Raw genomic sequence first — 25,803 nt, 5'->3', positions numbered from 1 at the left:
AGATGGCACAAGCCGTCAGAGTAAATGGGATCAGTAGGTTCAAAAGAACAGTTTGAACAAGTGGGTGAATTGAGGCAGCTGCAAAGAGGAGAAGTGCAGGGAAGCGGGTGGTAGCGGTACGTACAAGAAGAGGGGTTGCTGCAGGTGCATTCCTCCTAATTGAAAGAGGCAGTGAGGTCAACGAGTAGTTTTGTGGGCTGCTGGTAAGGGGTTCTCAAGTAAAGTGACAAAAAGTGAAGCCGAGTGGGAGGATCCTGGAGAATGGGAGCTAAAATAGCTGAAGAAGAAAGGTGAATGCACAGAAATGGAACGAAGGAGAAGAATTGGAGCTTGAACTTAAAGAAGTGGCATTGCTTCTCTTGGGCATTGAATTCCATGGTATGGAGTGGAATGGGGCAGAGACAAATTTGCAGTGTAGGTGGAAAGAAGGAAGTATTAGCCAAATCTTTGGAGCCCGATGAACATGTAAGGAATTAAAAAAAAAAAAAAGCTCCTACCAGCAGGGTTTTGGCTAATTGCTCATGACATCCGTCCTGAGTCTTCAAGCATCATCCCTTTGAGACTCTTAGCTAACCAGATTGCTGTCTCCCTTGGAGAAGCCTTATCTTTTCCGAAAGGTTTTAGAACAACAGCAAGCTCTTCTAGTCTATTATGCTGAAGCAAATCTGCAAACAATTCTAGGAGCCCTTCTAGTGCCTCTGCCCTCTGCCGGAAAGATTTGACATCCAAAGTTTCTTTTGCTGGTGTTGTTGGGGCTTCCTCCTCTGCTACAGGAGAATTCATTATTGCTGGTTCTGAAGAATCTAACTTTGGAGCTAGAGTGAAGTGATTGGTCGGAGCTTTCACGTCCACTTCTTTAGTGTTTGCATTATCTGAGAGGTTTGATTTTAAACTCAGTGTCTCAGAGCAACCAGGAGATTTTGGTGCAGTGGCTAGGTTTTTAATATCAACATCATCTGTCACCACATTTATTAGCTTTCCCACATCTAAGTTTCTATCCAGTGTATCAATCACTGGTTGATCACTTCCAACTCGGAAGCTACTATGCCGAAAGACGTGAATCACATCATCAAAAGTTGGTGGAAGATGATTACCAGTTGTTTTTTTGATAATGACATTTTGCTGAACCGTTCCCATATCTAACAGCAAATTTTTTTGGTTGGATGGCACAGGATATATACCAAGAGTAGTGCTCTCAGGTACCGAAAGTTGGAGTTCCTCAGATAAAACATCAATTCTTCATCAGTGGGATCAAATTTACATCCAACAGGGACTTCAATACGGGCTCTTTGTCCTCCACTATCGTCGTTTCCACGGGCTGAAGCTGCTGATGGTTTCTCCATTTTTAGCAAGCCATGCAGTCAGTCGAATTCCAAGCAATGGCCGATAGGGCTATTCTGTTTCGCCGGTAAATTGTAAAAGATTAAACCAGTGTGACAATTATACCCCCGTTGGTCCACGCAAATTGAGTAAAAGTCCTACATTGGAAGTAAAAAAAATACTTGAAGGACTAAATTGGTTAAAATATTTCATTAAGGACGAAATTGATTTAAGTGAAAATATTTAGGGACCAAATTGGCGAAATTCCCTTAATTCTTCTAAACAGTTGTAAAGTAATTTGACACAATTATAGGCAAAAAAAGGAGTCTCAAGTTTTTCATGCCAATATTTGTTATTTAATAATCAACTATAACAATAAATCTTTTGCTATGATAAATTATTTTTTTATAGTGCTTTATTGGAAATATAGGTTATTTTTAAGATGGAGAAGAAAGTCTTACCTTGTGTTTTTTAAGTTTATGGACTATTTTTTTAATAAAAATTTATTGACTAGTTTAGTGACGGAACTACCATAGTTTGGTAGTGATTTTGGACCATTTGTCTTTAATTATTGTTGATTTTGATACAAAAAAAAATGTTACAAAAAAATTGGATGATGTTAAAAGTCATAAAAAAGTTATCGATTTAATGTTTGATTTGGATAAATATTAGCGACAACATTAATAGTTCTTCTATACTTATAATGAAATATAAGAGAAATGAATAAGGAAAAAGGAAAAAAATGATAAAATCCATCCTTTGTATAAACATGGCAACAAGAGAGTTTTATTAAAACATTAAGATTAGTATTGTCATTTTAAATAAATAAGGGAGGTATGTATAATTTTTGAAACCTTATGGGAGCCATGTGAAATTATAAAAAATCTCAGGGGAGATTGCTGAAATTATCCCTAATTGTTAGCGTGAAATTACTGAATAGTAACTTAAATTTGCAAAGATTTTTTTTTCGTGATTTTACTCAATTCTTGTACTACATGTTATTACTATTGTAATTCCATGCATTATATGCCGGACAGTAATTCATTGCCTTTCAAGATAAATGGCTAGACTACATGGCCGCAACGGATCTTCTGTCCCACATTCTATGCCACTCTCTGTCCCACTTTTTATTATATTGCTATTTCTCCTTCATAAACATCATGTTTTAATTCCTTTTTATTTCCTTAAAATCCAATAACTATTAATTGAGTAATACACAAAATTTAACAAACTCAAAAAATAAAAATGCATAAAAAATGAGATTTTTATATGAATTTTCTGCTGTATTTTTTAATTTCCTATTATATATTGCTTTTTTGAAGCTGTTGTATTTATTTTTTGCTTAATTAATAGTTATTGGATCTTAAGGAAACAAAAAGGAATTAAAACATGATGTTTATGAAGGAGAAATAGTAATATAATAAAAAATGGGACAGAGAATAGCATAGGGTGTGGGACACAAGATCCGTTACGATACACGGCCTAATGGGTGGTTATCGGTCAGATATCTGCTTCATGCACTATTTAACTGATCCGATCCGCACCTTGCAGGTTAGCCATGTTCTGACTCTTACCCATCCCGATATCAATTGGTACCCTATTATCGGGTACTCGTTGAGATAGGATTGGATCAACGAGTACTTATCCCACCCCGTTTATCATTTAATTTTTTTAAAAAATGATTTATATTAATTTAATTTTGTATTTTACTTATTCATCTAAGATTTGATAAAGATTTTTTTTTTCAAAAAATGTCCCCCACCAAAAACAAACATGCGAAGAGAATACAAGAAAAATGAAAAAAATTTAAAAGAATTAAAAATCAATAAAAATTTGAAATAAGTAGCACTTTTTTAAATTATACATTCCACATTAATTAAAGTCTTTTCTAAAAAACATAAAATCATGATCTTTATAAATGAATCTTGTAAAAAAAACTATAGTCTCCCATATTTGTAATGTAATTTGTTCAATGAAATTACTTATTTAGGTCTAAAAATATTATTTTATAGTATGTGTATAAAAATAATAAATATATATATAGCAGGTCGGATATCGGTGGGTTTTTAATTATGTAACCCTAACTCGTTCTGCATCTAAACTGGTACCCGATTCTTTTTTAACCTGATCAAATAATATTCAAATCGAATCAGATTAGATACGACGGGTTTTTGGATTAGCGGATATTTTTGCCCACCCCAATGGCCTACGCATTTCCGAAAATACATTTGATTAATACCTACAACTATTTTAATGGCTAATTTATTAGAGCCGTGACAATAACACTAGATTGGCCCTAAAGACAAAAACCGACAGCCGGTGAAGTTGTAATTGTCTAAAGTGTGGTAGTTCAGGAATGGATGGTATCTATACCATCCGTGTAATTTGGACGTCAACCCATGACTAACACCAAATTTTCACTTTTCTGTAACGTTACCATAGAGAAAAGCTGTACTTTTCTGCCAAAAAGCTCACACCAAAATTTCTGGAATCAGAAATCTCTACGTGTACTCAGAATTTAAACTACACCCATCCTTTAATCATAAGAAGTCATTTACTACTACATAATTGGCAAATTTAATGCAACATAAAATGGGATAGATGATAACTAGCTACTTCTCAGTTCTCACATGCCTAATTCAATGCAAATATTAATTATTCACAACCACTTCTCCACTGCAATAAAATGGAAAGAATTGCCACCACCCAATAATAAACACTCTCAACTGCAGGACCTTGCCACTTGGCTTTCTTGTGACCTGACCCTCACGGGAAACTTCACCTCATACTTCTTTGTCTATCAATTTGTTTCTTTATCCATTCTTTTTTGTAATGCTGAAATAGCCCAATATATTCTTATTAACCTAAATACTTTGATGTTCCCTAGCCTTTCTAGTTCTCGATCTTGCAAGATATGGGATTTGCGTTATCAAAGGTCCATATTTTATTCCTATAACTCTATGTTTCTTTTTACTTATTTCCAAGTAACCCTCCATATTTTATGACCATCTTAAATCGTATTGGATGATGGTAGATCAATAATAGAAAAGGGTTCACTCATTTGAAAAAAAGGAATGAGATGTTACTAATTTTTTGCAACAACGAAATTAATTTGGAAAAGCGTCTAAATATAAAGGACGATGATAAATGTAGGTGTATATATTTGCATAATAAATTAGGTGCCTGATCACTAGTTAGAGGAATCCTAAAACAAAATATTTAGCCATTAGAAGCTTCTTTCATTTTTTTATACTGAAACAAAGATGATACATATGTATAAGTCAATTGATCCACAAGAGAAACTCATGACATTACTTGTTATCTTGAAATCCCTATTGTACACTAGATATTGTTTCATATAACAATTTCCTCCTTCAAATAATGCAGCACCCGAAAGTTCGAGACATATAAAAAGATTAATCAACCGACATGGGTCAATTCAGCCAACAAAAATGAGAAAACAAAAATGAAATGAGAAAGACACAACGTAATAAGTTTACCTGGTTTGCAAGAAATGACCAGAGCCATGGTTCATTCCCATGTTGCCTGTCCCTTGAATAATCACCATATATCTGGCGACATTAGCTGTCGACGCCCATACCAGAACTAGGAGGCATTACCGCGGATGGCGCGGTGTTGTTATTTTTTTTAACACTAATAGCTATAGATGTATGTCGTATGTGTATAATTTGAATTTTAAATTTGAGTTCATGTTATGTGGCATGATATAAACCTGTTAGCGTAAAAAAATTATACACTGATAGTATATAAAAACCTTACTCAAAAATTAAATTGTCTAAAAGTCGAATATCATTAGAAAAAAATTGAAAAGAAAAGATTTAAGCGGAGGAAAATACTGGAACAACAACCTTGGAACATACAATCAAGGAAAATGATTCCTTTTTCACATACTTTTCATGGTTTTTTTTTTCACTTTTTCCCCCCAAAATGCTGCATGTGAAAGTCCCATGAGATTTTAAATTGCATGAGCAACTCACATCAGAACTTGATTTCCCTTTTATGGGAAGGAAAAAACGTCATGAAAGGGAAAAGAAAAATACTTAGATTAGAACCTTTTGTGGAAAGCAAATGTAAATTTTGAAGCAAATCGTGAATATAATTAGATCTAATGTGAGCTTTCACTGGAAATAATTCAATATGAAAACTATATTCTATATGTCCTCATCCTGAATTGTCCACATAAGACCAACTTATAAATCCACTGACTAAGAAATTAATCGAATGAAAGGGTTATTGGTTTTCTCTTTTTTGGTTTACTTTTGTGTTTTTTGTTTTTCTTAAAACTATAGGAGTAGTCCTTTTATAATTCACTTGTAACCAGACATATACTACCACATCCTTATAGTTGCTTTTGTCACCAAACCGTAGGAGGAAGAAGGTCGAAGTATTTTTCGATATTTTGCTATATACATCATCATAAAGCAAGAGTGGCTATGTTTGGATCTCTATACCATTATTTGGGAAAAAAAAATTCTATCATTCTTTAAATATATTTTTTAATTACTTTTTTATCACCTTGCAAAAAATATTACAATAACTAATACTAAAAAATCTTTTGCAAATAATTGGATCCAAACAAATCCAAGTAGGCTTTTTAGGTTTTCAAAATGTTCAAGTTCAAAAGTCAATTACTCGCCACAAAAGCAGTACACATTAAGGAAAGACTAAATTCGACCTGTTCAACACATATAAATGCTGTCCCCATGTTCTCTTTGGCATTCGACACATGCATATCTTAATCAATTCGACACTTACATTTCATATATCAACATTATACCTATAACTTCCTTAGAACAAACAAGTCAACTAGTTCATGCATCCTACTAAAAGTGTTATACTTTCCATTTTGAAATGTCCCAAAACATCTTTCATATTGAAAAAGTCAAAGCATTTTTTACTTTCTCTTTCCAATATAACCCTTCTTTCTAATCATATGAATGTTACTATTTAAATTTAAATTTTAAATTTGTGGGGATAAAATTAAAAAAGAAATACAAACATCACAATCAAACCATTATTCTTAAATAGTTGGATTCCCGAAACATGACTAAATAATTGGGATAGATGGAATAATAGTTAAAACCATATTTAAGTAAGCACAAAATTTTCCTAAATGACAGACAGCATGTGTTCTAATGGCATTAGATGTATACACTACGTGCAAAACTTGAAATTTAAATTCAATTTCTACACATATAACATCCAATGCTAATATACACACCGTCATGTGGCAAGAATTAATAATTTAAATGGACACTATAAAAATACAAGTGAATGGATTATATGTATATAGATTGGATTTGTCTAGACCTATAAGATACATAGATTTATCATTAGTTTTAGGGACAATTTCAGATACGTCCCTAGAGGTTTCTAACAATTACACTTAAATACCCTCTAAAATTAAAAATTACACTTACCTCCCCTCTGTGATAGATGTGACAACATGTTAGTACCAAAAGCCTCATAATGACCAACTTGCCCTCCAAATGTTGTGGCTAATATTATTGTAAAAATGTGAGAAAAATTTGCCTACAACAATAATATTTTTTTTATTTGCTTCTTGGCACGAGCATCTGCAAAATAAAAATTGATTTTGTCATTTCTCAATTGTTATCCCGAGAAGCAAAATTGATTTTGTTATTCCTCAACAGCCATAGAGAGGAAGAATGCCAAGAGTTGAAAATAGCATTCATTTTTTTATACTTTATTCATCTTATATATTGCCAAGATAGAGTCGTTGCAACCTGTCCAACTCTTCTTGCTTTTAACCATTAAAAGTGCATAATTGTATATGTACTCTTTGTTGTACTGAGAGGATCCCTACCTACTACTTTCATATTTTTTTCTCTTTTTTAATTAATTTTTATAAACAAAGTGGGAAATGTTCGTTCATAATATAAAGAGGGATAAAGTTGGCAAAAACTTGTGTGTCGGTACCTTTTTCCCACTTTTTTAACTTTCTTTTAGTGATAGGAGTTGCAATATTTATCAAATGGGTCCATTAAAGGGAGGTGAGTGTAATTTTTAATTTTAGAAGGTATTTAAGTACAATTGTCAAAAATAGTGAGGGAGGTATCTCCAATTATCCCTTAGTTTTATCCCGTAAGCAATTAAGATATATATATATATATATATATATATATATATTAAGACGACTGTCGTGGCACAGGAACACACCTTCACAACCTGAGATCACCCCTCCTCTCTCTTTCTCAAAACTTCACCAACAAAACTCACTACAAATTCTCCCTGCGAGAATGGTTTCCTCTAAAGAGGGCAAGTCAGGCGGCCTGATCTACAACATGAAACTATCGTCGGTTGGACCGGGAAGATATACAGGACAAGACATCGTTCATGAGCCAAACGACATGGACTTAGCAATGAAGTTACACTACCTTAAAGGTGTATATTATTTTCCAAGCCAAGCATTTGATGGTTTAACCATCAGGAAAATCAAGGAACCATTGTTCATTTGGTTCAACCATTTCTACATAACTTGCGGCCGGTTTAGGAGATCAGAAGAGTCTGGCCGGCCAGTCATCAAATGCAATGACTGTGGTGCAAGGTTTATTGAAGCCCAATGTGATAAGACCTTGGATGAATGGCTTGAGATGAAGAAGCACGATCCTGCTCTCGAGAAGCTTCTTGTTTCTGATAAAATTGTTGGTCCTGAGTTGGGATTTTCTCCCCTTGTTTTCTTACAGGTATGCCTTGACTGATCTACCTGACACCTAAGGACTTCCTTTTTCTTCTTTTATTTTTAATTACAATACAATTAGCCCTTTTTATTTTGAACTTGGAAAGAAAGATTTATGTGTATGTTATGGATGTACGTATACGTTTTTATATATTGCTTCTCATGAATGGTTTTAAAGTTATAATACTATATATAAATCTTGTTGCCTGACCATCAATGAAACTGGAAATCTTGTAAGGTGTATGTAAGTATTATTTTGAACTTGGCAAGAAAGATTTTTGTGTATGTTATGGATGTACGTATACGTTTTTATATATTGCTTCTCATGAATGGTTTTAAAGTTATAATACTATATATAAATCTTGTTGCCTGACCATCAATGAAACTGTAAATCTTGTAAGGTGTATGTAAGTATAGAAATCTGCCACTGCAGCTAGTTAATCAGGAGGAATAAATGAGAGCTTGGCCGTATTTCTAACTTTCCCAGATTTCTTGTTGATGAAATAGGCACTTTAAGGTTAAAACAAATTGTTTTAGAGCCAAAATACCGAACAATTTCTTTTACAATTCCAAGATGTTCTTCTCCTTTTGTCCTTTTCTTTTTAAATCCAATTTTCCATTGTCTATCAAGTTTGAGTAAGGGGGATTAAGCCTTTCAATTAACTCTTAAGAGAATTTGGTTTTGCAGATATGGAATCTATAAGGTAATTTTAGTTGGGTTTTCCATTACAAGGCTAGTAATTAAGTGAGCAATGAAGTTCCAGAGTTGTGATGGTCCTCTCTTGTGTGATATCTTTTTTTTCAAGCTAATGATGTGGTACCAACACTAACATTAACACTAATTGACGGGCAACGACATTAAAATAAGGTTAGCAAAATGATATCCACAATTCTAATCCTCAACTCTATGTGATAGAGACAAGGTAAAATATGGTCAACTTTGTGTTTTTAGATATTCACACGTCTGTGTCTATCCAATAGCCATTGCTTACTTTCTTAATCACTTTTGTGATTGAATTATTGCACTTAATAGCATTAATGAAGAGAGTTCTAATCCCGCAAAGCACCAGTAAAACTACCATGGCAAAAATCTAAATCTCTGTTGAAATTAACTTATGCTAGTATTTCATTTTCACAATTAGACTTGCATCTTCAAGAAAAAACGTGCTAGCTATGTGAAGTGTGTGCAGACATGCATAGTTATTGCCTTCTTTGGTCAAGGGAGAATGCGTGCTCTGAAAACAGGTCCATAACTTCATAGTAACATCCTACAGTTCTGAATGTTAGGGCTTTGTTGACATGACACTTGATTTTCTTTTTATTTTTTGAGGAAGTGCACCTTCATTTTCACCTACTTGTCTAACCTTCCTATCAAAAAAATTTTAAAAATTAAGTGTCACCTTCATGAAAAAAAAAAAATCAAGTCTACAAACAATTGCTATATTGATGCGTGAAAGTAGGCAATACCCTCTCCCTATTAGATTGTAAAAAAAAAATGGCCTATTTCATGAAATCAAGTTTGAAAAGGTTCTGTCTTGAATAGACTACTCTTTATAATTGTACTACCAAGTATAAAAAAAAAAATGACAGGTTGAAAGAGCAATGGTCCAGCCATTAATTGGGGAGGTCATGTGTAAGAGAAATGTGGAAGTGAATGATTGTAATTCATACAAATCCTGATACGGATACTTATGAGATGGTCCATCACTAAACTAAATCGATCTGTGGACCTTGCCAAGATAGTGCACTACTTCCATGAATTAAATTTTCAGTTACTGAGCAAAAATAGCTTTGAAAAATTAACATAATAGTAACTTAGGTTCTCAATAGATGATTTCTTTTTTATGATGTCTTATTTTTCATGTTAGCCCAATGTTTCAAATGGACATATTGTCACAATTTTTGCATAAAAGACTGCATGATCTAACTACCATACAAGATCACCCCAATGACTTGATGACAACTTTCTCTTTAGCACCAATATTAATAAAGTTTTGTAAAGTATATATATCAAGTCAAGAACATTTTGATCTGGTAATTAAGGTTGAGACCTAAGGAATTAGTAGTTCTGGATTCAGGTCTCATATTATCTCTTCCGATTTTTTAAATCCCACCTTGTTAAAATATTTTAAAAAATAAAAAGATAAATCAAATACTCTCTAATTTTTGACCAAGTGAGTATTTTATATAATTTTTTTTTTGTCAAGAAACTATACTCAGAGAATTGATGGAATGTTTCTACTTTGTAATTAGGACATAATAATTTCAACCCCGTCATTGTCTTCGGTTTCTTGTAGGAGGCATACTTGTTTCTGTCTGAAGTTTATTTCATGATATTGTCCTCTACAAAATACTCAACCAACAGGAATTTCATTAAACACGTAAAAGTCAAAGAACATTATTGTTTTTGTAGCTTTTCACATTTATTCTTCATTTTTTTGGTTTTAATTTTCCCTGGGTTCCTTTGGCTACAAATATATATATATATATATATATATATATATATATATATATTTTTTTTTTTTTAACTCCGGTTGCTTGTGGGAGATTAATTACCGCTGTCCTATTGCAGGAATCATAACCACACATTTTTTTCTTGCTCTCGAGTGAATTGTCAAAACCAATCAGACATGAAAATTAATGGGCAAGCAAACTTTGAGGTCCCATATCTATGACTGCTTTCAATTTTCAAGGTCCCAAACCACCAAGCATTCTACTTTAGGACCCATACAAATATTGCTCAGTCAAAGATTAGATTATTGTTAGAAATTTATCTTCTGTTTCTGACCAATTCTTCTGGCCAATGGAGCATTCCTAATTATTATTTTAAGTATGCCTTGATGGATATATACAAAGAGTGTTTAAGCATGCATTAATTTATGTCTTTCACTCTTCATGTGACTGGTAGTCCAAGTAAGATACATATTTGGCCATGATTGAGGTAAATTAGAATAATACAAAAAAAAAAGGTAGTTTTCATTGTGTTTAAGTTAAATTTGAAGAGGCAAAATATCAATTGGTAAATTCATTAAGGATAAGATGTGATTCAAATTCCGAACCTAACAGCAAAAAAAAACTCTAAAGAACCCTCCCCTAACCACCAAAAGGGTTGAACTTTTATACACCTTTTTGCGCAAAAATAACTTCTATAAAAAGTTGATAAGAAGCGAATTTAGTATCTTATAACGAGTGAATTTAGGATTGAGGGCTTATTTGACGTGCAAAACTAATTTTTTTTACTTTTAAATTAAGTTTTTTTCCTCTGAGTTATACTTTTAAATTAAGTTCATGGTATGAAATTTCAAAACAAATCGCCATTTTGCTTAGTTATTTGAATGTTGATTGTGTACAAGTTGGAGAAGATTTAAGTGGGTTTCAACTATATTTTGTCAATGGGCCTTGCATGCAGTACACAAAGTTCAAATGTGGCGGAATGGCAGTTGGGTTGAGCTGGACCCATGTTCTTGGCGATGCATTTTCAGCTGCAGAATTCATGAACGTGTTAGGAAGAGTCCTAGCGGGCGAAGAGCCCCAGAGGCTGCTCAACACAGCCCAATCACTCAACAAGAATCAAGATGCTGGAAGCCCAAAAAGTGTGATGGAGGATCCACTTTCCGTGAAGCGTGTTGGCCCAGTTGAAGACAAATGGATAACTGTCAATACCTGTAACATGGGGACATTCTCCTTCCATGTCACCCCTACTGAATTGAGCGACATTCAGTCAAAGATAAGTGGGAAATATGGCCCTAAAATTGCCCCTTTTGAGTCCCTTTGTGCTGTGATTTGGAAGTGTGTAGCCAAAATTAGGCATGGAAATGAACCAAAAGTCGTGACAATTTGCAAGAAGGATTCAAGAAACAAGGGAGATGGAAGATTGAGCAATAGCCAAATGATTAGTGTAGTGAAAGCAGACTTTGCTATTGCAAAAGCCAGCCATGAAGAATTGGCAGCAATGATCAAGAATCAGGCGATCGATGAGCGAAAAAAGATCGAAGAAGCTATGGAAAGGGATCAAGGGTTGGCTGATTTTGAGGTTTATGGCGCAAATTTGACCTTTGTGAATTATGAGGATGCCAATTTCCATGGATTTGAATACAATGGAACAAAACAAGTTGGTGTTAGCTATTGGATTGATGGAGTTGGTGATGAAGGGGCTGTTTTGGTGCTGCCGGGGCCAAATGATGGTGGCTTTGGGAGGATTGTGAGAGTGATTTTGCCAGAGAATGAGATTGTGGAGTTGAGAAGGGAGTGGTCTATTGCTTAAACCTGTTGAATGCACTCTTCTATCAAACTTTCTTTGGCCACAAAAAAAAAAAAAAAAAAAAAGAGTTTGAAGTACTAATAATTAGACTGTGTTGTGTTAATTCCTGCATTAAAGAACTCTTGGCTTTCATGGCATTGTAAATAAGGAAAATGTAAAGTTTGTGCAAGAAATAAGGCACAAGGCCTGTATAATACTTTCCTTTCACTAGTTTGAATTTAATTGCGAAAGATTAGCAGTTGTTTGTGATTAGAATGTATTAGTATGAGATTCTTGTGTTGTTTATGTTTGTGGCTCAAGAACAACCTCAATTTCACTCTTGAAATCCAAATTTCAAGTTGCCTAAGCTGGATTAGCAGTTGATTTAAACAACTAAATAAACCCTTTTCTTCTTTTTTTTTTTTTCTTTTTGAGGCTGCAACTGATAAACTTGCAAACATGTTAGACAGCAAAATATAGAACTAGGGAATTATATATTGTATCATCCACACAAAAAAGCATATTTGTTATCCAATTTGGCTTGAGCTGTTTCTCTTTTCCAAGCAAGAAATATTTATCTCTCTCTTACTACAAAATGAAGTGTTTGAATTTCTTACTCCTAAAAGCAATAGAGAAAATATTACTACTAGGAAGTTATTCTGAAAGAAGCATTTCAAAAATGCCATACGAGCCTTTGTGCATGAGAAGAATGAAGCAATACTTATCAAAATACTCAACATACTAAGTTGAAGTCCGCAACGACCTTTAATATTTCTGAAGACCATATCTTCGTTGATTTTCAGATCCACAAAAACTTTATTCCGATGCTTGTTTTTGTACACTAGTGAAAAGGATAGGGAATATTTGGTTATTCAAATTAATTTTAAGCATGTCTAGGAATATAGTTTTTTTGACACAAAATATTTTGTAAGAAAAAAAAAGATACAATAACCATGTTGATGTCCGTGTACCTCTACGGTACTACTTACTATTTTCAACTGGTAGGGACTGTAAGAACTTCAATTCGACTCTCAAATTATTTTCTTTTTCCTTTCCCTGGTAAGGGTTGGAGTTCTCGTTGAAGCAGGTTATTAAAATTAAAAAAAAAAAAAAAAAGGTTCATGAACCTGTTAGAAAGGATCCTAGTTGACAATGAGCCAGAGAGGCAACCGAACACGGGCCCAATCACTAATAAGAGTAACAAATCCAAAAGCCCAAAAGATGAAGGATCCACTTTTCATGATGGGGTTAGCCCAGGTCAAGACAAACTGATAATTAATTGTCAAGAACTGTTACGTGGAGGTAACGATAGCAATGGGGTGGGCGCCCCCCGGGGGGGCGGGGGCAAAATATTTCCCCTCCCCCGCCTTAAAACGGGGCAGGGGATGGGGAAACATATACCCGTTCCATCTCCCGCATATAATAATAAATATATATATATATATATATATAATACAATTTTAAATTTTTTAAAGTTATAGTCTTACTTACAAGTACAACGCTAGTCAGTGTCAACGGCCATCGCAATAACTGAAGAAATTTCTTGAACTATTGTTGATTTGTTTCTAACGCCCCCTCCCCCAAAGACTAAGCTATCCAATTCCAACATGTTTTGCTTCTAACTCTTTTTATTTCGATCGATTCCCTTCCTCCGCACTGAATGTAATTTGACTTGTTATGCTTTTATTTCCATCTTGACAGCTTTTTAATCTTATTTAACATTGTTTACAATTGTATTATTGTAAATAAATATTTATGATAAGTTGATTTCTTTCCCCGCGAAAAAAATGGGACGAGGAACGGGAAGAATTATTTGACAACGGGGCGGGCCACCTCCATATCCCCTGCCCTATTGCCACCCCTATATGGAGGTATATTGAATAAAAATAGCTGCATTTTAAAATTTTTAAGAGTCAAATTCTCACAACCAACTAATTTGACTCTTGAAAACAACTAATAGCACACTTTGATGTGTTGATTCCAGCATTATTGAAAGGCACTTTAGGGCAGTAAAATGAACAGCTGTACGAGTTTTCTCAGAAAACATATACTTAGTCAAATTTGATTATATTAAAAAAAAAAAAAACCGGGAACCTTCTTCTAGAAACCAGGAATGTCTTATTTCCACTCCCAATGAACGTTGTGGACAAGTGGCGAGTGTTTTTACCTTAAACAAAGCCTCTAGATGTTTGGAAGAAGTCTAACAAGATTGGGCATATCTCAATACTTCCATTTCATTGGGCATGTCCTGGTTGGTGAGAGTGACATATGATCAAACAGATGGCATCTATTTCGGTAAACTAGAATTTTGACCCGTGCTACGTACGCCAAATGCCCCCAATCAAATTAAAGAGCAGTACAGAGTATTTTCTCTCTAGTGTGGCCATGTGATGTCAGTTCTGTCTGTTTTTGTGGGTTAAGAACAAATCTCAATTTTATTATTATTTAGCAGTTGTTTGTGGTTAGAATGGTATTATGCCATAGGTCCTTGATTGGTTTTTCTCTTGTTCGGGAACAAAATGTTGCAAACTAGGAATATATGTATAGGTTTCCTCCATTTAATTAAGCACGTACTAGTTTTTATGTTCATTTGTAGATATAGCAGCCTCTTTATACTGACAAATCAATATTAAGGAACAGACGTTACAAAACTTTTCTGCAATGTTCAACAGAATCTTTTGCGTCAGAGAAGGGGCTAACCTGTAGCCCTTTCCGTCTTGTCTGCAAGTAAAATGGAAAGATATCTTCATTTGATTTTCACATCCACAAAAAACCTTATCCTGATGTTTGTTTTGTTCACTTGTGAAATGGAAACATAAAGGTAGATAATTTCACTGAACGCCCTTGAGATTTAAAACATTCTATATACCTCTCTTATCTTATCTAAAATGATACGATTAGCCTTAGTATTGTTAAGACAATCCATTACTGTTTGGATTGTAAATTATTTGAGATATTTTTACTGTAGCATTTTTTGTGATGTGATGTATGTGAGATAAAAAAGTAATTGGGAAGATAAAAAGGTGCGTTGAAAATTGTAATGATGATGTAAGCAAATAAATTTTAACTAATAATTCTCTATCCAAACAAACCTAAGTTATTGGTGTGCTTGTACCAAGAATGGTTTCCGAATTATATATTTCCTTTTCCCTTGCCCTTCTTACTCTTCCTTTCTATATATTTTGCGGGCAAAACCATGAAACTCCTCATATTGCCCATTAACCTCCATCCATCCATCGTGACGAAATGTCAAACTAGTGACCCTTTTTGATAACTTCAAATTTGATCCAATATTTTTTGCTAATCTTTATTTTTTATATCAAAAATCAATAATAGTTTCAAAAAAAATGACCCAAAATCACTTTCAAATTATGGTAGCTCCACCACTCCAAAAATTCACAAACTCTAAATAAAAATAAGAAAAAGACAATGGCAATACTTTTGTATCCATTCTAGAAATCTCTGTCCCATTCTCCAGTAAAGAACATCAAAAGTTACTTATCATAAAATGAGCGTGGGTATGAAAAACTTGGCACCTGTTCCCAGTAGTTTTGCTAAACTATTTTACAATTGTTTAGAAAACTATCAAATCGAATAAAGATAAGTGCAATTTTTTAAATCTTAGCGGAGCAAAGTGAAATTGCCTGAAACTTTAGGGTAAGGGGAATAATGGAATATTCCTCAAGGCGCAGTGGAGAAAAATTTTGCCTGGTCATTTTCAGTCATGAACTTCATTAATGGGAATGCAAATTGGACCAATTCCAGATGGATCCATCTCCAAGAAAATGAAACTCAGGAGCAACTGTGATATGATTGGCACCTTGTCGTGTCAAATCTGACATGAATTATTGGAGAGAATAAGAAAATACTAGCCACTTTTACCATTTAACTTCGCCTCCACAAAAATTCAAGATTCTTCAAATTGAGTGTGTTTGGATCGTAAGTTATTTGTCTAAATATATTTGTTTTCATCGTCATTACAATTTCTAATACATCTTTTTATCTTTTCAATTATTTTTTTATCTCACATACATCACATCGCAAAAAGTGCTACTGTAAAAATATCTCAAATAACTTACGATCCAAACACAAATATCGTGAAAGTTAACTCATCGTTAGGAAAAAATATATATATATATATGTATCGTGAAAGTTAGCTTCTCAGAAGATTGCCATGGAAATTGCTGGCAAGGGATTTCTGACTTCGAAGGGAATATGACAAACAGGCCTATGCAGATGGTTTACATGATTAGATCTTTTAAGCATACTAATATTTGAGCCACAGCCAGAATTTTGTTTCCACCAAAAAAAAAAAAAAAAAACAGCCAGAATTCTGTGGTCCAGCTCCAAGAAACTTTATCCTTGTATTTGGTTGAACCAGTCACAGCTAGACCTCAATGACCAGTCTTTGAAAAGAAAAAGGCATGGAAGAAGAAGTTTCAGCATCAGGAGTAACTTTCAGCACCAGGGCTCAGAAAACGAGTGGAATGAACGTCCCTCATTTGCGGACAATTTGTCCCAATTCATCATTCTAGAGTCTTTCTGCTCAGGAAAGCAAAAGTTTTGATCCCATCTTCGCAAGTTGCAGACAGCAGAGACCTGTTTTTTTGTATCCATCTTGAGCAAAGCCATTCAATTCATGATGGAGGTGCAAGTAGTTTTCGGGTTGAAAGCTGAAACCAAACACAGACAATATGACGAGCAGATGGAATTAATTCCATCGCATGCACAACGACAAAACCTGCATCATGATGAATATGACTATGATTATACCCCGGGACCAAGGCCTAACCGGTCATCAGAAAAACCATTTGAGCAGGTTTTGTTCAATTCCACATTATCAGTGGCATGCATGGCTTGCTCTAGTCATCATCAGGTCTGTTTTAGCTGTAAATGAGCTTCTTATCTCAAGTAGCAACCGTGGCTTCACTTTTATCAAACCCAACAATTTCTTCTGATTGGAAAACATGTGTGGTGAACGTTACTCCTAATCTGAAAAAATCTGATCTACTCTAGTACGGCGCCCTCCCTGATTTATTGTGCATCTGCATTATTGATGTCCCTCACATTTACAGTCAAGTATCGTGTTCATAATAATCAACGGCAAATTTCACACTAGGGTAGTGTGATTTTTTTGAGTATTTGTTTAAAATTTAATAGTAAGTATAACTTACTACTGTTTTAGAAACAGGTTGCTCCCCCTCACCCCACCATGGCAACCTTTGCCATCCGTCGTCGCTACTCACCTCCGCCACCAGCGAACTATCTAATGTCTGCATTTTTTTTTTCTTCTAGGTGTACTATGATACTATCACATATGGCACGTTAGGCAAAAATTTGGGTTGACCCGATCTATAGCCCCACACACGTAGATTGAGCGGTTAGAATGCTACCACATATGTTATATTACATAAAAATTTGTTGGAGCAAACCCGATCCATGACTCGAGCGGCTCAAAATTTATGGTATCATCTTACTTAGTAACTCGAACATTAAATACCCAACAAAGATACAGCAGGCCTGCCCAAGTTTTTGACGGTGTTATTAATAGAACTGTCCTTTAAAAATAAATATGCTGACAACACAACATGCCAAACCGACCCTTCAGTTTTCTTTGGGGTACAAACTTCATCTCTTCCAAGAAGATTTGTCCACGCACCAACCACAAGTTTGAGTCCTCCATTCATGGACTAAATTGAGGAAATACCAAAGCATTTTTTCTCAGAAAAAACAAGAGAAGCAGAATAGTATCATGATATCAGGAAATCCTGAAATCATCAGTTCTATGTACAAATCATTTATTGCTGCATATAGCAATACTAGTTACGCCTCTGCATATGCAACCTGCTGCTATCTGTTTTATAAATAATTGTTGCATAATTAGCAGTGGCACCAAACGTCAAGGAGAAAAATTGATCATAACCCTTAGCGCTGGCATGATTCTCTCCACTGTCCAGCCAAAAGTCAGACAGCCAAATCTATATACATAACCTCAAAAAAAGGGGAAAAAGGAAAAGAAAAACTGCGATTCAGGATTGTCAAGATGGTTCATTTTTTTTGCCTGCGCATTCGAGCTCCCCAAGACATACTACCAGCATCCTTGTACATGCTTCTTCTTTTCAACTCTGACACTTGATCCTGCCAACGGCTCTTCCATTCACCCTTTTCCTCCATTTGCTGAATCAGTGTACGAAAAACAATTAGATGACCAGAACAGACATATTATATTATAAGGTATGCGCTAGAGTTTCAAATAAGAAATCGCTACAACCACACAGTATCATTCAAGGAAGCTTTGTATTTCAACAATAACTCAACACCTGATGTTGGTCTTTTATGTCTTTGTCCTTCTAAAATTAAGTAAAAGTTAATACACTAACCAGAGTAAAACTTCTGAACAGTCAATAAAGAGATGAATATTGCAGGCACAGATGCATTAAAATCAGGAACATATCACACCAGATGAACATGAAAAGAAAAAAGAGAAAGGAGTAAGTTTCTGATACATGAATACAGGAAAATGGAGCAAAGATGACAATGGATGACGCAAAATTATTTTCACGCACTCAGAGGCACATAAAGTTCTCAGGATGCCCTCAATTTTGATAAATCATTTCTTAATAGGATTTTGCAGGAACAAGTTCTGAGAACATGCATCCAGCTTAATTGAATCAAGTCAATATGTGCACCACCTAAAGTCAGCTCTAGAACAACCAAGTAAGCATAAGAGCATAAACGTCCCAGACCAGCCATAGAAAATCCTGCAAAATCAGACTAAAAATTCCGAACATTGACTCTTTTGACAATCCAATACAGCCAAGATGAAACAAAAGATATATAAGTCCGACAACACTCCAAAAATCTTATGGAATAGTTCCACTGGAGAGAGATGATGAAGAAAGGATATCCTTTTGTTAACACCCAATATCCCATTGCAGAGAATCGATTTCTTTAAATTTCAACTTCTTCATTTCCTCTGCTCTCATCAAAGCCCCCATACTCCTGCACTTTTTTCCACAGAAGTCTATAGAAATGGACTTAAAAGTAGATTTCTCTGTTTGTGGAATCGCCATTAAATCATCAAAATTTCTAAAAATTTGTTAAAGAGTAGAACCTTTCTATAAATAACCCCTAAAACATGAAACATAATCAAAAAGGAAAAAAAGTAAAATCACAGAGAAATACAACAACAGAAAAAGGTAAATTGATCAACCAAAGCAAAATAACAAGAGGGGAGAAAAGAACTAACATCATCATAATTCTGGTATCGTCTGCGGGAGCTGAAGGCTAAGTGGAGCCCCTTAGCCATATCCCTGTCATAAAGGGCCCTTCGATTAGGATCCGACAAGGTCTCATAAGCCTCCTGCACCCGAATGAACCTCTGTGTATACTCCTGGACCAGACCCGGAGGTGACACATCCGGGTGGTACTTTCTAGCAAGCTGCTTATACGCCTGTTTGATCTCTAACAGAGAGCCCGTCTCGGGGATGCCCAGAAGATCATAAAAACTGCATGGCTCCTCCACCGACACAGCGTCCTGCAGCGTGGCCCTTGTGGAAGCAGCCGCGTACCGGGATCCGACCCGGATCCTCAGAGCTTGAAAATCAGATGGGTGGATGGGGAATGAGATTTCGGAAAGTGGGTTGGATCGAGATTGAGGCCATGGGAAGGAAATAGGCGGGTACAAGTTGAGCGTGGCCCTTGTGGAAGCAGCCGCGTACCCGGATCCCACCCGACTTCCAACCCGGATCCTCAGGGCTTGAAAATCAGGTGGGGGGATGGTGAATGAGATTTTGGTAAGTGGGTTGGATCGATATTGAGGCCATGGGGAGGAAATAGCAGGGTATAAGGGGAAGAAGCTATCAGTTTTAGAGGGCAAGACGGCACCACAGCCATAGCTGTTGCTGAACATTTCCTGAATCTAGCTTTCAGTCTGTACAGAACTAAAAAATTCTTGAATCTTTTAGTTTTCAGCGTACAATTTTCTGTCTTTTGAGGGGACTTTATACAGGGGAAGTGCGGACATGCAGTGTCTGTTCAGTAATGGGGTCTCGGGCAGATGGGAAGGTTCTCTGAGCATTGACAAAGGTGGTACAACGTTGATTCGATCAGTCGAACTCAATTTTGTTTGGATATCTTTTCTTTTCGTTTACGTAAATAAATATATTTTTTAATTTATCTTTTATTTTATATGTACCTTATTATAAAATAATATTACAATAATTACCCTAAATAATACTTTATTCAAACATTGTGGATAATCACAGCAGAGCATGGGACCCGTTTAAAATTTGTTGGACACTTTTTTCATAAGGGATAATTTCAGAAACCACCTCCGAGATTTCTTATAATAATATCACTTAGCTCTTCTAAGATTTTTAAAATCTCACTTACCTCCTTTAGATTGATATTTCTTATAACATTTTAACTCCTTTAGAAGAAATCCAAGAAAGATAAAACTTTTGTTTCAATACTATCCTTATGTTATCCCACTCGTGAAATTTATAACAACAATAAAAAATAAAATAAGGTTTAATTTTTATAACGTGTAAATATCTTAAAAAATTCACACGCATGAAGAGATTAGTTTAGTTTTCAATACAACTTAAATTACACTATGAATTAAAATATATTTTTTCAAAAAAATATCTTGACTTCCTTAATTGTAACTTAACTGTGCACAAAATCTTTTATGGTATTAATTACTCACAAAAAATCCCCCTAAGTGATTAAGCTTGATTAGATTTAATTTATTCACGTCTTTTGCTATCTCACCACAATCCCAATGTAAAGAAATATGGACCATTATTAGCTAAAAATTGATTTTTTTTAATTTACATTTTTTGCCTTTAAAATTTAGTTTGTTTTTGGCTTTTTGATTAAATAGTTATTAAGAGCAAGGGTAATGTTGTCAATTTGTGACATTTGATAGGAATATTTAGTCTTATCAAGTTGACAAGGGAGGTAAGTGAGATTTTAAAAACTTTAAGGAAACCTCAGGGGATACTATGACAAACCTCAGGGAGGTTTCTGAAATTATCCCTTTTCATATACATCTAGATTCCAGAAGCAAAAGGGTAGACTTGGGAACTAATAAAATAAGATATCCAATGTGTCCGCATTAAATTATTCCTTTTCGAGCAACTGTGTCCACATTAAAAACGAAGACTTGGAAGCTGTGCCCACGTCAAAAAAAAAAAAAAAAGAAGAAAACACACTAAAAAAGTTTGATTTTTATTTCATTTTTTAAATTCAAAGTAGACTATGTACCTTTCGAAAGAAGGGAGAAAGAGACAGGTTAATGAGTCGAAAAAAAAATTTCATGATTATTTAGAGTTTTTGAGGTTACAAAATTTGACGTACTTAATTTGAAATTTCGTCTCAACTTTCTATATGAACTTGTAAATATATTGCAAATCGTTCATTAAAATGTTAGAAAAAGAAAAATGTCAACACTATGGTGTGAATACAACCTTTCATAGTTTTTTTTTTTTTTTTTTTGCATTTTTGTTGGATAGAGGAAAAAATACTTGAGAAGAAATTTAATACTCCACAATTTCTTTCTTTTTGAAAAATTAAGCTAGAAAGAAAAGAAAAGTAATTAGAAAATGTCACGTTCAAGTCTCCTCCAAATAGTGAAAAAGTTTTCTTGCCAAAGCTCGGATAAAAAGACAATTATAAGGGAATGTTTCATCGTATCATATTGCCCTTGAATATTGACCTGTTTCCATTCCTTTAGAAAGTTGCACTTACTCAATTTGTAGAAGCATTATGTGAATGTTTTATCGTTCAAATTTGTTCATCAAATAAACAAATCAAGTTTAAACAAATTTTCAAACTCGTTAAAATAATAAAACAAGTTTGAATACTAAGGAATTTGACTTAATTAGATTCATTTACACTTGTACCTATATAAGAAGACAGAAATATTACTACATTGTTTGGATTGTGAATTATTAGAGATATTTTTACTGTAGCACTTTTTGTGATGTGATGTATGTGAGATAAAAAGGTAATTGGGAAAATAAAAGGTGTGTTGAAAATTATAACGATGATGTAAGCAAATATATTTTGGCAAATAAACCGCAATCCAAACAAAGTACGTAGTGTTTCGGTGAAAGACATGGGAGGTTTCCCGTGCTCTAGCTCTGGTTATACTCTTTTTCTGCCACGAAATGAAAGTGTTTGGATTGCTTTGAAAAATTGCTATGTTTTTCATGTATACATTTTTCAATTACCTTTTTATCTCACATATATCAAATCGCTACAGTAATTTTTTTTACAAAAAATCTAGAAAAATGCAATCTAAACAAAGCAAATTTGTAAACTTGCACATAATAAAAAAATCACTTGCAAAACACCACATAATGCGATAAACCTTTTTCTTTTAACTTATTTAACTCGATAAATCAGTTCTAGGGAAAATCATATGCACTTACCAACATAGAAATTACCATCTCAAACTATACCAAAGTTTCTCGTAATCTCCATTACTTATTAACAGCTTGTTTGGACATTGGAAGCACTACTGTCTATTAATACAAAAAGACCATAACGTGCTTTCAACTATGCAGGAAATTCCTTAAAAAAAAAAAAAAAACTATGCAGGAAATGATTAAAAAGAACTTATCTATCATAAACTATTAAAAAGAACTTATCTATCGACTTACCATGTAGGTAACTTTTAGGGAGTCGCTATTGCCAAGACATGGACATGATATTAAAGTTTTGGTAAGTTATAGTATGAAACAAGAAAGAAAAAGTACAACATGATATTGTCGTCCTATTGTAGATTATTTTTACACGCTGCAGTTAATCTAGAACGACTAAAATAATAGTTCAATTCTACTTTTGCGTCAGTCAAAAGCGTTTTTCCCTATCAAAAATCAATCACTTGGTAGCGTAGAATTGCAGTAATAATTAGGCATGCAATTCACAAGTCGCAACACAACATCAATCACATAATCCGTCCCAAAGCCATGAATTCTGATATAACTTTTGCAGATTGCTCCTCTTCTGCACCCCCCGAAGAGTTTTATAATACCCTATGATCCCCTAGAAAATAAAAAATTTAAAAGCTATTAAAAAGGTTACCGGGTATTTACAATAAAGAATGATATTTTAAGAGGAAAGGTTTTTGATATTTTTCAATAAAAAGTTTAATCTTAACAATTATAGAATTTGTAAGGTTAAGGATTGGCTCACTTGCAACTTTGTGTTTGGATAGGAAATTACTTAGGATAATTTTTTAAAAATATACTGTAGCACTTTTTTGATGTAACGTATATGAGATAAAAAGGTGATTGAAAAATATACTAATAATACAAACAAGTCAGCGCATGTAAATAAGGTGTAAATAATGTGTAAACGAAACAGCTATTTGTACCCCTATGCTATCAAGGTTTAACTAGCAGTTTTTACCATAAACTTATTAATTGTAACATTTCTGTCTCTTATTCTATTAATTTGTTGCACATTTTGCTCAAATAAATAGAAGAAATTTAATACCCCTAAGATATAAGAGAATTTTACTAAACAGATACAAATTAGCGTTACTAAAGTCTTTTATTTGAAAAGTATTACGCAACATTCATTAATTTCCAACTAGCTTAAACAATGTACCACAAATTGATAGATTTAAGGACTAAAATGCCCAAATCGATAGTGTAGGGTGCCAGTGCAATTGATAACAGTTGAGGTTAATCCTATGAGATTTTGTTGCACATCCTTATTTATGTTACCAGAAAAATCACCCGCAAAGCAATGACGTGAAACATAAAGTTTTCGGATTAATCTTTCTTACAATTTTAATGTATACGTTTATGAGAATGGATGCATGTCATGTTATCTGAATTTGAATTAAAAAATCAAATTTGTATATGTGAAATATATCTAAACTCAGTTTGTATTTACACTATCTGTGCATAAAAGATTTACATAAGATTTTCAATTCATGAGATGAAGTGTAGAAGATACAGAGCACTCTAAATTACAGCTTTCTCATATTAATTACATCTATTATTTGGTGGGATCTTGAAAACACGGTCAATGTTGAGACCCGTTTTCACAAAGATGCCTTGAGATATTAATTACTAGAAAATAGTAGAAACAAAAAAAGAGATTTATACAATCTGACACTTATAACTGCCCATGTGTGGTTCGTTCTGTGCATAGGATATTATTTGAGATAATTTTATGAAAAAAAAAATATTGTAACATTTTTTTAATATGATATGTGCGAAATAAAAAAAATAATTAAAAAATGTGTTAATTTAAATAAGGCGTAAATAATTTGTAATCCAAACTTATAACTGTTGGTTCATATCTTGTGCCACCTTTTCAATTTTAACTTAGAAGGAAAATGACTAAGGGTGGAAAACTAACTGTTCCTCGTTAAAGCTTCAACTTAGTGGAAGATTTTGGAAACAAATCAGGCAATGACTCATTTTTTTTTTTCTTTTTAAACCAGGTTGCTGCCTCAGCACTACCAATTTCATCTCCCTTTCCACCAAATTGATACATTCAAGTGTCCAATTAAACTTTCATATTTGTGACTTTGAGAAGTAAAAAACCGACAAAGAGTGAAAAAGGAAAAGATCAAAAAATTCATTCTATCGTGAAAATTGAGCTTTTGCTGTTAAAAGCACATCTAGTAAAAGCTAAAATTTGGTGGTAAAGACACAAGGGATCTCAATTATGACCTACAAAAATATCTTATAACGAGTACTTATTAGACACTTGTTAATTAAGCTGCTGTTGATTCGATTCGATTTGATTTGAATTGGACCTAAAACATCGTGATAAAGTTGGAGTTAAGTTTGGTAACGTTATTAATCATCTGCATGTGCCATGTGACTTACAAAAATATCATATAGCGAGTACTTATTAGACACTTGTTAATCGATTTGAATTGGACCTAAAACACCATGATAAAATTGGAGTTAAGTTTGGTAACGTTATTAATCATTTGCATGTGCCATGTGACCTACAAAAATATCATATAGCGGTACTTATTAGACACTTGTTAATTAAGCTGCTGTTGATTCGATTTGATTTGGACTTAAAACATCATGATAAAATTGGAGTTAAGTTTGGTAACGCTATTAATCATCTGCATGTGTCATGTGCAGCTCCAGTCCCCTTTTGCTATCATTTCAACTTCAGAAAATTATAGCAGCAAATTTAAGGGAAGCCAAAAGCCCTAAAAAGCAACATTTGATATCCAATTTTCTTTTGGCAAGCCTTTTTTGTTTCATCTTGGATGAAAGCATTGAAAGGCATGTGTGTTAATGTCCCAAAATGGAAGACCTCTTGCCGAGACGCATGCATTCTCATACCGAAGTTTGAATGACGATGTAGGTGGCCACCGAAAAACGATCTCAGCTCCAAGACGAAAATTACATGTGTTACATGATTTATCCCATTATGGAAAAGAAAAGAAAGTCGGGGATGCCAAATCCTTTCCCTCCGGACAACGAAAACTTTTTGTCTTTCCAAAATTCGGAATTAATCAAGTCAAAAA

At 34.0% G+C, this 25,803-nt stretch overlaps 2 protein-coding genes across 2 annotated transcripts; one reads left to right on the top strand and one right to left on the bottom strand.

Annotated features, from left to right (window-relative positions):
- Positions 1-7,510: 7,510 nt before the first annotated feature.
- LOC113734497 (protein ECERIFERUM 26) lies at positions 7,511-12,557 on the top strand. The gene is made up of 2 exons (XM_027261076.2): positions 7,511-8,048; positions 11,451-12,557. The coding sequence occupies exons 1-2, from the start codon at positions 7,602-7,604 to the stop codon at positions 12,303-12,305; spliced, it is 1,302 nt and encodes a 433-aa protein (XP_027116877.1). The 5' UTR covers positions 7,511-7,601; the 3' UTR covers positions 12,306-12,557.
- A 5,419-nt stretch (positions 12,558-17,976) lies between these two features.
- On the bottom strand, positions 17,977-20,375 carry LOC113734496 (chaperone protein dnaJ 20, chloroplastic-like). Its single transcript, XM_027261074.2, has 2 exons — positions 19,531-20,375; positions 17,977-18,458 (listed from the first exon to the last, which is right to left on the bottom strand). Exons 1-2 carry the CDS (start codon positions 20,191-20,193, stop codon positions 18,330-18,332), a joined length of 792 nt encoding a protein of 263 aa, XP_027116875.2. The 5' UTR covers positions 20,194-20,375; the 3' UTR covers positions 17,977-18,329.
- Between the last annotated feature and the right edge of the window lie 5,428 nt (positions 20,376-25,803).

This window comes from Coffea arabica, chromosome 3c (genome assembly GCF_036785885.1).
Source record: "Coffea arabica cultivar ET-39 chromosome 3c, Coffea Arabica ET-39 HiFi, whole genome shotgun sequence".
NCBI classification, from domain to species: domain Eukaryota; kingdom Viridiplantae; phylum Streptophyta; class Magnoliopsida; order Gentianales; family Rubiaceae; genus Coffea; species Coffea arabica.
This window is presented reverse-complemented; position numbering and strand designations above follow the sequence as displayed.